Here is a 12,488-nt window from a genome sequence, read left to right as displayed (position 1 = left end):
TTGCTTATTTTTTTAAGTTTGTCAGTACATCTCCGAGAGCTTCCTATATTACAAACACGTTTCTTTTTCATGGCTGCAGGGTATTCTTTTTTTTTTTTTTTTAATTTTTTTTTAACGTTTATTTATTTTTGAGACAGAGAGAGACAGAGCATGAATGGGGGAGGGGCAGAGAGAGAGGGAGACACAGAATCGGAAGCAGGCTCCAGGCCATCAGCCCAGAGCCCGATGCGGGGCTCGAACTCACGGACCGTGAGATTGTGACCTGAGCTGAAGTCGGAGGCTTAACCGACTGAGCCACCCAGGCGCCCCAGGGTATTCTAATTCATGCATGTGCTATTATTTTTCCATAAAACATTCACTCAGTGTTTGAAGGGCAAATGCTACTTTTTCTACTTACAATATTGCAATTAATAGTTGCAGATATACATCCTTTAACACATATCCAGCTACCTCTGAACCATCTGACTTCAGACATTGATATGACAGAGAAAAGTTTTCGTCGAAGTCACTGTAATATCACATGGAGTCCGGTCATACTCCTTAGGAAAGCACGAAACAGCAAACTGCTCTACCTGTGGGGATTTCTTCTGAGGGGATGGAGCTTGTGATGATCTCATCTTCTCTTTTAGTTGAACTAACAGTATTTGGACTTGTTTTGCGCCACACCAGTGAATCATTATCTGAGGTAGAGGAGATATTGGAAAAACCACATTAGTAACAACAATTTGTGAAAGGACACGATCAGAATCAAATAACTCGCTGACTTGCCCTGAGTCCTACCTTGTGTAATCTGGCAACCAAAGAGCTCCACGTTCAAGGCGATCCTCTGGTGCCATGTCTGGGGGACAACCCGCACGTATCTGGCCACGATGGGAGGGATAAAATTATTCCTCACTGGATCCCGAAAATTAGAGTTGCCCTGAAACACCTGTGGAAACAAAGAACTTTTACCTGAAGGTGCTACTAGTTAGTTCCTAGGTCTTTCTCCACCCACTCATACCTGGATATATGACACCAAAGCCAGGATTCTATGTCTGTTGTAGTTTTGTAGACATACTTGAGAGTGAATTTACAAGGTTTTGCCAACCACGGCTGAGTTACCTAAGGCGGTGCTGCGAATCTGCTTTCTGGAAACGCAGTGATAAGAATAGCTAGAGACCTGCTCTCCTACTCAGTTCTTTCCTCCAAAGTTTCTCTTACCTTCTCTTTATTATTTGCAATTCCTTTATAGGTCCTCCACTTGGAGTTGTTGTTTTTGAACTTCATCACAAAACTCTTAACGTAAAAGTTGAAATTCGACTGTGTGGATCCTGTGGTCATAATTCCTGGTAAGAAAATATTATTGACAGGTTAGTTTTTAAAATATATATAGCATGTATTATAATCTTAGGTTTCTTTTCCTTTTCTCACTTGAAATCTCAAATCATTTTACAAGCCAAATTTCCTTATTTGCATTTAGAAACCTGATCACACATGAGTGTTTCCACACTGACAATATACCATACAAAGGTTTCCTCATTGCAGTGTGGATTTTTTTTTTAGTTTATTTATTTCTGAGTGAGAGAGAGTATGAGTGGGGGAAGGGCAGAGAGAGAGAGGGAAAATCTCAAGCAGACTACGTGCTATTATCAGTGCAGAGCCCTATGTGGGGCTCGATCCCATGACCCTGGGATCATGACCTGAGCCAAAATCAAGAGTCAGACGCTTAACCTAAGCAACTGAGCTACCCAGGCACCCCGCTGTGTGGGCTTTCTACTCCGTATATCCATACTTACAATCTGCACACAGGTTCTGCCCATAGAGACAATGAGAAGGTTTGGTAGTTACTTTTAGAAAAGACAGAGTACTTTGAGGAAGAGAGAGCGGCACCTATGTAACTCAAAAACATAATCTGAACAGCAAGTCATTGTGCATTTGTAAAACTGCACTGTGTCATCACCTGTTATTTTCTTTTTCTCTCCCAAATCGGTCTCCAGCCATTCTCGCTGTTTGCGGTTCTTGCTGCTGTCCCCCGAAGCCCATGATAGGTCTTGGTCCTGAAGCTGGGCTTGGCCAGGAGACCAATGAAGCTGTTCTCCCATCTCACTGACCCACTGCCAAGTAGTTCTGATTTGCGTATCAGGCTCCAAACTCAATGATCTGCTGCAACCTTAAAAAAAAAAAAAAAGCCAGAAAAAGTCCTTTAGATATAAACACGAAATGAAAGCAAAAAAAAAAAAAGTAGTACTTCACCTCGCCTAGAATTATTCAGTTGATTTATTTACCATTCTGATATCAAATTGACTGCTTAATTACTAGTATTTTAATGACTCAGACTCTCATTTGATTCATTTGTACTGCAGTATCTTGAAATTATTGGTTTCTTTTTTTAATGGACTTCAGTGAAGTCACTTCCCCTACAAATGACATCCTTGTTCCCACCACAGCTTTTCCTTTCTAAACTTCTAAATTCACCCTCATTTCAGCAAAGTGATATGTGTTGTAAAGGCAATATGGACATTAGCAAATAAAGGCCACAATCCTCTCCCTGGACAAAGAGGACAGACACAGACTGTTCTCCTTGAAATACTTTCCTTTATGCTGAGAGAATATTTACGTAGAATGTATTTCATGACAGAGGGACTAAAAAGCCTTTATTTTACATACTTCTGTTTAATCACTTTATTCAAAAAACCCCACAAATTAAACTGTAATATTCAAAAGGTTTTTCTGTTAAAATCTAACATGAAGGAATTTATCTTAAAATAAGTGTCATTTCAAATTTTCATTCTTTTCTGGCAAAAGTTTGAGATAGCTTAGATTATAAAGAAAAATATTTTCTGCTTAATGATAATTGAACTATTTTGTATTTTTAATATTGGGTATTTTTAAGTCACAGCATACTTGGTGCTGCCTGACCTGTGGAAAAAGAAAAAGAAAATCCTTTAAACTACATCATTGGAGGGGTATGGAAGAATAAACTAGCACTGAAGATTTTAAAATATCAAATTCTTTTTTTTTATTATTTATTTTTAGTTTTGGAGAGAGAGCGTGAGCAAGGGGCAGAGAGAGAGAGAGAGAGAGAGAGAGAGAGAGAGAATCCCATAAGGGGCAGAGAGAAAGGGAGAGAGAGTGGGGAGCCCGAAGCAGGGCTCGAGCTCACCTGATGTGGGGCTCGAACTTACAAACCGAGAGATCATGACCTGAGACAGAGTCGGATGCCTAACTGACTAAGCCACCCAGGTGCCCCACAAATTCTCTTTTTTAATGTGTATTTATTTATTTTGAAAGAGAAAGAAAAAGAGAGAGAGACAGATTGAGAGCAGGGGAGGGGCAGAGACAGAGGGAGAGAGAAAGAATCCCAAGCAGGCTCCACACTGAGCGTGGAGCCTGATGCAGGGCTTGATCTCATGACCATGAGATCACGACCTGAGCGGAAATCAAGTCAGACACTTAGCCACTGACTGAGCCACCCCGGTGCCCCTAAAATATCAAGTTCTTAAGGAAAATGTGATCCTTACCATCGGAGGTAAAGAGAAATCGCTTGTCTGACAGGGAACCACTGAAATAATAAACACAAACATGAGGAGGTGAGTTGCTTACCTGGATCTTAATGACTGACACAGCACCAAGCACAGGGTTCAGAGCCTCCCCTCACCTCATCTGATCCTCACAGCACCCCAGCAAGGCTGTTATTATCTTTGTCACTGGTGTTTTCTAGATCAAGAACTCAGGCCCACTGAAGGTGAGCAACTTTCCTCAAGTCACCCAGGTGACAAGTGGCCAGGACTCTGAGTCACTGCTGTTGGATCAAAATCTTGTGTGGATTCCATCATGCCACACTGTGTTGGGAAGGAAAGTGCACATACACCGTCTTAGGAGCAGCCTGAAATCCCAACTAACTGATACCCAGCAACGGAAGCAGAAGGAATGACTGCCCTGAATATTCCCTTTGCTTCAGTAGTCACCTTAAAGCATCCCAATCGTTGTCGATCATCAAGGACCACTGAGAGACATGAAGAAGACTGGCCACTTTTAGAAAAATGACCACGGCTTCTGCCCCAGCACTACTGCTCTGGGGACAGCCTCAGCTCATTCTCTCTCCCAGTCACACTCCTACCTACTGTAGCAACTAAGGCCAAGCCGTGAACCAGCTCCTGCGTCCGGATGACAAGGTACAGCTGGAGAAAACTCATAACATCTCACTGAGCTGGCCCTGGCCTGGGCGTCACTGCTGATCTGGCATTCATCCCTGGGCCTGTGGACTCTAGTGCTCTCACAGCTTGTATTATTCACACAGGCAAACTTATCACATCAACCTCGCTCCGCACTTCTCTCCTTCAGTGGAGAAGAGATTCCGAAGGCCTGAGACCATATTTACCCTCTATAAATCCCTTACCAACCTGGCAGTGTAAAAATACATAGAATAAATAGAAAATCTAGAGTTCTCAAGATTAATCTTATGTGCATAGTATTATATTAGATACTAGAGATAAACACACAGAGATAGATGTCACTTTTGTGTTCAATTATTTTACAATCTGAGAGTACTGCTTATAATTTTAAATGTTTAAGTCTGCATTATATGTGGCAACAATGGACAGAGAGACTACTGAGCTGTGAAATCCACAGAAAACCCAGACTGGACACGAGTATAAGAATCTTTCCATCAAAGCTTGGTTGCTGTTGTTGATTAGAAGTAGCAGGTAGTCAAATTCCCTGGAATGGACTTTTTCTTTCACATTCTTTGTCCACTCTCAAGCAGACTTCACAGCCCTGCTATTCCACATAAAGGTTCTGCGATATCCTGAATATAATGCAGGCACCGATCATTTCTGACATGAAAATGCAGACCCACTGGGGTCGCAGGACTTGCCTGAATTCAGTGGGTGGCCAAGCCTGGGTGAAAATCCAGCTCTCCTAACTTTGAAAAAAAAGATGCACATTGTTGCAATTCACAATTTAAAGTTTTATTAATGTATTTAGAGCCTCTATTTGATTTTTTCCTTTTTTTTTTATAATGTTCCTGCACTAAGTATTACACTTGAAATTTTACCCAAAGAAGTGCATAAAATGCTGCGGCAACCCAGAGGACCTAAACTCACTCCCACTGTCATGAGACACTAAAATATTTATTTCGCCGTTGCTGAAAAAGAGAAGTTACGGAAAGAAGGATAACTGGAGTTAACCCCAGGAAGATGCCGCCAGGGGAGGCGCTGCTCCTAACGGCCCTCTGCCTGGCTTTTCTCCATTACCAGCTGGAATATGCTTTTCCATTTCACTCTAGTAAACTAACTAAACACAATCACTTAGAGAATTCTATTGGTAAATGAGCCTCCTCTTTCAAAAATGAAAACACCCCAGGAGGCTGGAGTTCTGAGGCAGTCACACATCAGGGTGCACGAATTCCATCAGATTATAAGTACTGCCAGCCTTCCCAGAGAACTAGAGAAGCAATCGAGAACAGTCTGATGCAAACTGAAAGAAAAGCCTTCCCCGCTGATGGTCTGAGCCTTCGCCCTCTGTATGAGGTCAGCTTCTCTTCCTGATTCCATTCTGGTCTCCTCAAATCAAGGAAGTGACCTGACCCGGATGAATCCCAGAAGAACCTTAGATATTTACTTTAGGGACTCCTTCCTCAGCTGTACTGCTTCCTTCTGTGTTTTTTCCTGAACACCAAACAATCATGTGTGGGAACAGAAGTTCAATGACCACACGTACAGTGGTTCCCCAACAGCAAAACAGCGCAGATGAAAACAACTGCTCCCTGAAGATTTGGGAATCGAAATGAGTGGAGGAGATGTATTCGCATGTGGTGGACTCTTCTCTGCTCAGTACCAAAAGTCAAAGCAAAATCAGAGCTAGAAAGAAGGGACCTTGATATAATTCTGGACTTTCTATCTATTCGCACCAAAACAAAAATCGGACAATGTGTTCCAATAACTACATGGAATGCGGAACGAAACTCTTCCTAAGCCATTAATGGTTTCGATTTCCCTACTCTTATCTTTGCATCAACGTCTAATTTCAGATGACCATAAAGCGACTTCATCTATATTCAGCCCAGAAGTAACTCAGAACATGTCTACTTTTGTGCAACAGTTTAAATTTTTTTTTTTTCAACAGTAAAATAAAACCCTGGTAGTACAAGTTAAACTTTTTGCAGTCCCATTCTTCTACAAAGGAAGCACTGCAATGTATACAAACATAGGCAAGAGAGTCCAAAAAGCAGATTTAACACCAGAGGTTAATTCTTCACTCCGATTTGGAGATGTAGCACCCAACAAATCTGGGCCACAGCCTAATACCTTCCTGAAGTAGCATCAAACCATAAAAAATGTCAACAGAAACAGATCCTCAAGGGTCAAGATCATGCTGGTTTTTGATCACTGTGCTTACTGTGTGCCTTGGAGAGATTGGTGCTCTGGTGCTGCCAGCTCGGTGTACCCAGTTGCAGTACCTGTCAGATTGCTCCTTGAGAACACGAGATTGACCCACCTGAACCTGAGGAGGAATAACCTGAGAGATGAGGGAGTGAAGTTTCTGTGTAAGGCCCTGGGTTGTCCAGACTGCAGCCTCCAGAACCTGGATTTGCCAGATTGTTCTTTCACAGCGGAGGGCTGTCAGGAGCTTGCTAATGCCCTCAAGCACAATCATAACGTGAAATATTGGATATCGGGGGCAATGATGTTCAGGAGGATGGAGTGAAACACCTGTGTGAGGTCCTAAAGCATCCAAATTGTGCATTGAACATACTCGGGCTGGAGACACGCAATCTGACGCCTGCTTGCTGCCAGTATCTCTCCTCTGTTCTCAAAAGCATTAAAACCTGTTTAACCTGAACCTTTTGGGGAATGACTTGGAGCCCAGAGGAGTCAACATATTGTGGAAGGCCTTGAAAAAGTCAACATGCAAGCAATAGAAGGTTGGGTTTGAAAAAGAGTTGTACAACATAGTGAAGGGGGAGCTTGAGGAACTGTAGGAGAGGGTGTCCTTTCTGAGAGTCAAGTGTAGGACAAATGGTGGTGGTGATCCAATGGCGAGATGCCATGGCTACCCCATGGGATGTTCTTGGAGTAGAATCACCAGGAGATTTCTCAGGTCTCCATGTGATTGCATAAGCATCACTTTTACTATAAATCAGGTATAATATTTATGTTCCAAAAAGTCTGAGGCAAATACATAAGTGAAAAAAAATGTATATACATACATACATATATATATACACACACACAATACATGTATATACTTTTATTTACATATAGTACATGTGTGTGTACATATATGCATGTATAAAATACATGTGTGTGCATACATAAAAATGAATTTATGACACATGTATATATATGTTATTTATTTAAGGATTTTAGTTTCTAAAGGCACTCTGTTACTAAGCTTTTAGATCTTAAACTGTGGCACAAATTTGGGTGTAATTTGCCTTTGAATATTCAAACAATATTAAAAGAACACTTTGGGGCCTGTCAAAGTTACAAGTCCTATCCAGAGGGAAAGTAGAGGGAAGTCTTATCCATAGCAAGCAGAGAGCACAAACACTGCGGTGAGCCTGCACATCAGGGTGTGAGGATGACTGCCTTTTACAGATTGCATACAGGGTCACTTGCATTGCCTGTGAAAGACTTGGACCAAACACCCTTTCTGGTTACCCCCACCTGCATCCCCGACTCGGAATTACCAGTGGGGGCTCTGCCTTTTCTCCTCAGCCACCCACCAGCCAGGGCCCTGGACATGAGCATGGTGAGCTGACCACAACTCCTCTGGTGTCCCTCCCTGGGCCTTGGCTCTGCTCCCAGGTCCCCAGATGCTTTGTTCCTGCCTTCCACCAAACCCAAGGTTTGCTTCCTTCATGAAGGTGACCTAACCAACTTCAGTCACTGCTTCTAAATCCCCTCCCTTGTGAGCTTAGGCCAACGCTTCAATCCAGAAGTGAGTTTTAGTCTCTTTAAGTTTACTTGTGAGTTCATCGATTGGTTCTTTGGAACTTAAGATACTTTTTCCTATAAAAATAATACTATAACTTGTGGTCAGAATCCCTATGTGAAGCACAAGATAGCTAAACTAAGCTAGAATACATGTAAATAAAAAGTAGGAGGGGAAGAGAAAAAATTATTGCATAACTTTTTCAACATGACATCAGAGGTACTATATTTATGCTAACTAGGGAAGCTATCTACCCCCTTATGTTTTTAACCAGATGAAATGGTCTACATCCACTGGGAGAACAGAACAGGGAAGTATGATGATCATGTTCTTGCTTCACACAAGCAGGGACCACACCAAAATGGCAGGACAGGGCCGGGGGGATCCACATACACACTAGGGAGGAGTAGACAATACAGGCCATAACCTACTTTTTCCTACTTTTGGATCCTGAAATGTCTGCAGTCTCTGTCCTGTGCCATATCCTTGAGCCAAGACTATGTGACAACCTGTCCCAAAAACACAGGGTCATGGTAGCAGGAAGACATTTCTGAGGCAGACAGGGAGGGAGGAAGCAAGAGATAAACACGTGGCTTGAGGATCACTTTCTCATAAGGCATCCACCCAAGGAAAGCCTCCCTCTGGCCCACTCCAAGCTGCCTGTTTCAATGCATGGACACCTGGACCACAAGGGGGGCTTATATTTAGCTCTTGTTTTCCACTCCAGAAGCTGAAGAAACCTAAACGCATTAAAAGCCCAGGTTGAATGTTTAAACAATTGAACAACTGACATACTTTTTTCTCATAAAGCTAAAAGAGCAGAGGATAACAGCGAACAGAGAGGTTAATGCTAATTAACAACCTTCCTTCACTTCCCAACTATTACTCATCACTAAGAGCTTCTCTCCAAGGATCTTCTAGGGGAGCTTGGTGGTTCTATGGGGGCTTATTTCAGTTCTCTGTCTCCTTCAGTACCTTTGGTAACATTGGAGATAACAGGTAATTTACAATTGGAAAAACTGAAAAGGAACAGGCTTTGTCCTCTCCTACTAAAGCACCTGAGAGTAGAAACACTCCTCTGTCCTAGAACTTCAGATGCGTGCCATTTTAATTTTAATTTACTTGTCAGCATAACCAGTGAGCTCTTACATTGCTGCATTTATCTTCTACAAACACACCATAAATGCTGCTTTAAGCATTCACACACATTCTTCCCAGCTGACAAACCCTTGGTATCATACACCCACTGTCCTTTCAAAACTGGGGGTGATAAATTATGCTTTTGGGGTTACCTTCCACTCAAAACAGAAAACAAAGTACTTACTCTTTTGAAAGCACACCATTGGCAAGGATTCCTTCATATCGACTTATCCCTTTGAGCTGAAGCACGCTGATCTGACCTCCCAACTCATCTGCAATTATTCCTGCATGGATGGCGGCTTTGCACAATACAGAGGTCTGAAATACAGCAACATCATCACTCACAGCTACTCAAGAACACGTTTAAAATATGGTGGGAGTTTCCATTTTGTTATAACACGTGGTCAGGATCCCTAGTTGACCCATGACATTGCTACACTGTAACTTATTAAATAAAAAGAGGAGGGGAAAATTATTACATAACTATGACACGTGTGACATGTGTAGCAGTTGGTTGGGCCATGTTCTCTGCAGCAGATCTCAAAATGACATCAGAGTCACCAATTTTATGCTAACTTGGGAACCCATCCACTAGAGAGGAAGTAGGTAATTTAGTAGTGGCGACCCCCCAGTGAATAACAAACGCCTCCCCATGGTCATGCCCTTGTGTAGGCACCTCCTACTGACTGCACTGGGCCAGGTAGCTTGTTTGTTCTGCTGCAGAGAACATGGCACAACCAACCGCCACACATGTCACCGTGGCCACCTTCGACACTCTGCCCCCAGATGATCCCCCACATGGTTACAGGGGCTATTCTAGGCAAAGGGAGATTAAGAACTGACTAGCCCAAATGCTGACCCTCAAACTCATCAGCAAATAAAACGGTTGTTATTTTAAGCCACTCAATTTGGGGGTGGCTTTTCAAACAGAAATAGAAATAACTAATCAGTTTCTTACATCTGCTTTAGCAGATACACATACTAAGGATCCTTTGAGAAGGTGAATCTTCTATACCATAGCTTCATTTTACAATTGATTTAGAGACTGAACAAGGCATTAAAAACAGAACAGAATATGAAATGGAACAAAAGACTTCATAAAGGTCTTAGGGCAATGACGATGAGCAACCCAGGGCCCACAGCCTCCACCTCATTTCCTGAGTCTCCTCTGGGAGGGTCAGACAGCTGGCACCTGCCCAGGCCTCCAAGTCTGCTGCCTGGAGTGACAGACTGAGCAGGACCACCTGACTGGCTGATTAGCAGGTGGCCTTGGGATTGGCACTGGCACATAAGTGGGGCTGGAGGAAGGACTGAAACTTTTCCATCGGGTGCCCAGGCTCTTAGGTCCCCATGGGCACAGACCTGCCTGGGAGGGTGGTTAGGCAGTGAGCCCAGGACTGAGGGGCTGAGAAACATCATTTTCCAAATCATCTTTAGCAATGCCCCACTTCTCCATGATGGCTAATGCCAACATGGGAAGAGCAGCTCATGAAATTATGTCTCGATAACCGGACTTGGGAATTTCTCTTTGTGTTGACAACATTGTTACTTTATTGTCAGTGGAAAAAATTTCTTGGATTTTGGTTACAATATCTGGGGGACCAAGCAGACCAACAATATTTTATAATAATTGTGGTTGCAATAAAATTGAGAACTTCTGTGATCTTTAATTTAGAGAGTGCATATTTCCCAAACTAGGTTAGATTTGGGAAAATGAGTCAGTCTTGCAATAATGGCTCTCAGAAACAAAAGAGAAGGACAGTTCCTGACAGAGAAGAAATAAGAGAATGTTGAAAGACAGATGTGGTTATTGCCCTCCTTGATTTTGGACAAAAACAGAAATACTAGAAGATGAGAAAAAGACAGTGTTTTATTTTATTTTGTTTTTATTCTTTTTAAGTTTATTTATTTGAGAGAGAGAGAGGGAGAGAGAGAGTGCAGGAGGGGCAGAGATGGAGAGAGAATCCTAAGCAGGCTCCACACTGTCAGCACAGAGCCTGATGCGGGGCTCAAATTCAGGAACTGCGAGATCATGACCTGAGCCAAAATCAAGAGTCAGACGCTTAACTGACTGAGCCACCCAGGAGCCCCTATTTTATTTATTAATTTTTAGAAAGAGGGAGTGAGTGCGAGCTGGGGACAGGCAGAAGGACAGAGAGAATCTGAAGCAGGCTCCACTCTTAGCACAGAGCCCAATGAAGGGCTTGATCCTACCACCCTGGGATCATGATCTGAGCCCAAAGCAAGAGTCAGATGTTCAACGAGCTGAGTCAACAAGGTGCCCCCAAGATAGTGATCTTTAAATTAAATAGGCAGCTTGTGTTTTTATTTTTTCTGAATGTTCCTTCTTTAAAAAGGTTTGTTATCATTGTTGTAGATTCTTGGAGCACAAAATGGAGCAGCCAGTTATAACAGAAAAGCCTTGAATTTAAATTTGGCAATTTAGCTCATCGTCTTGGCTTTGTGTCTAACTCTACTAGGTGTGCGTAAGTCATGTCACTGCTGTGGATCCAGCTCCCCAATTCCTCTGTACAATGAAAAACCTGGACTGCATGATGTCTAGTATCTTTTCTAATGGCCTATTACCTTGTGATTCTAATAGGCACCCTATGTACCTACTATGACATCCCTGCCGGCCTGCCTAGGTCTCTCAGCCCCAAGATGAAAAGCAATTGGTTCAGTGGTCTACTGGGTAGATAATCCCCTGTCCCTGAGATCATTTGAAGTTTGTTCCTTGGAATTTGTTCGGTGGATGGGGTAGTCTTTATCCCAAGAGCTGCCTAGTGGAGAGCTCTCACTGGACTTGGCATGTCCCAAGGACTCCTTGGTTACAAGAGAACAGGTTCACAGGTCAATTAGCAATAGAACCTACCAGCATCATTGGCCAACATACATTCCCATTTTCCATAGTAATCAGCGTTGAGGGACCCCAGCAGTATATACCCATTTTATGGAATTTATTCAACTGCAGCTCACATTTTTCCATGATATTCAATGCAGGCCACAGGATACAACTCCAGGAGAATAACCACCAAATCTGGCTGTTACATTTTTATAAAATTATCACAGGATTATTTTCTTTAAGAAAAACAAAATTACTCGCTCACTCAATCAACTTAAATAAATGTTTACTTAAATTGGGGCTTTTGGGTGTTGATTTTAAATTTTTACTTTCACTGAACTTGATTTTTATAAATTTCCTTTGGAAGAGGAAATTTATACTTTGATTTTCTAGCAATTTTCAAAGTCTAAGCCTCACTGAAATGTAAATATAGGAAAGTCACATCACTGGCCTATGTTAAATGGTGAACTGGCTTCAACTCAAACAGAATAATTTAAACCTAATTTTTCATTTACATTTTCTCAGACATCTGAGAACACCTACATGGCTCACAAAATTGCAGGTGATGGTATCAAACATTTCTAAAGTT

The 12,488-nt window shown here is 42.3% G+C and overlaps 1 protein-coding gene across 2 annotated transcripts in view; it reads right to left on the bottom strand.

Moving 5' to 3' along the window:
• Positions 1–12,488, bottom strand: part of DCBLD1 (discoidin, CUB and LCCL domain containing 1) — a 56,605-nt gene that overhangs the window by 8,580 nt on the left and 35,537 nt on the right. For both annotated transcript variants that reach the window (XM_042987063.1, XM_042987064.1), the window contains 6 exons: positions 9,242–9,375; positions 3,501–3,541; positions 1,940–2,149; positions 1,201–1,325; positions 781–928; positions 573–680 (listed from right to left, as the gene is read on the bottom strand). In XM_042987063.1, the coding sequence (XP_042842997.1) occupies positions 573–680; positions 781–928; positions 1,201–1,325; positions 1,940–2,149; positions 3,501–3,541; positions 9,242–9,375 (766 nt within the window). The remainder of the gene's footprint in view (positions 1–572; positions 681–780; positions 929–1,200; positions 1,326–1,939; positions 2,150–3,500; positions 3,542–9,241; positions 9,376–12,488) is intronic.

The sequence above is a fragment of the Panthera tigris genome, chromosome B2, assembly GCF_018350195.1.
Source record: "Panthera tigris isolate Pti1 chromosome B2, P.tigris_Pti1_mat1.1, whole genome shotgun sequence".
NCBI lineage: Eukaryota > Metazoa > Chordata > Mammalia > Carnivora > Felidae > Panthera > Panthera tigris.
This window is presented reverse-complemented; position numbering and strand designations above follow the sequence as displayed.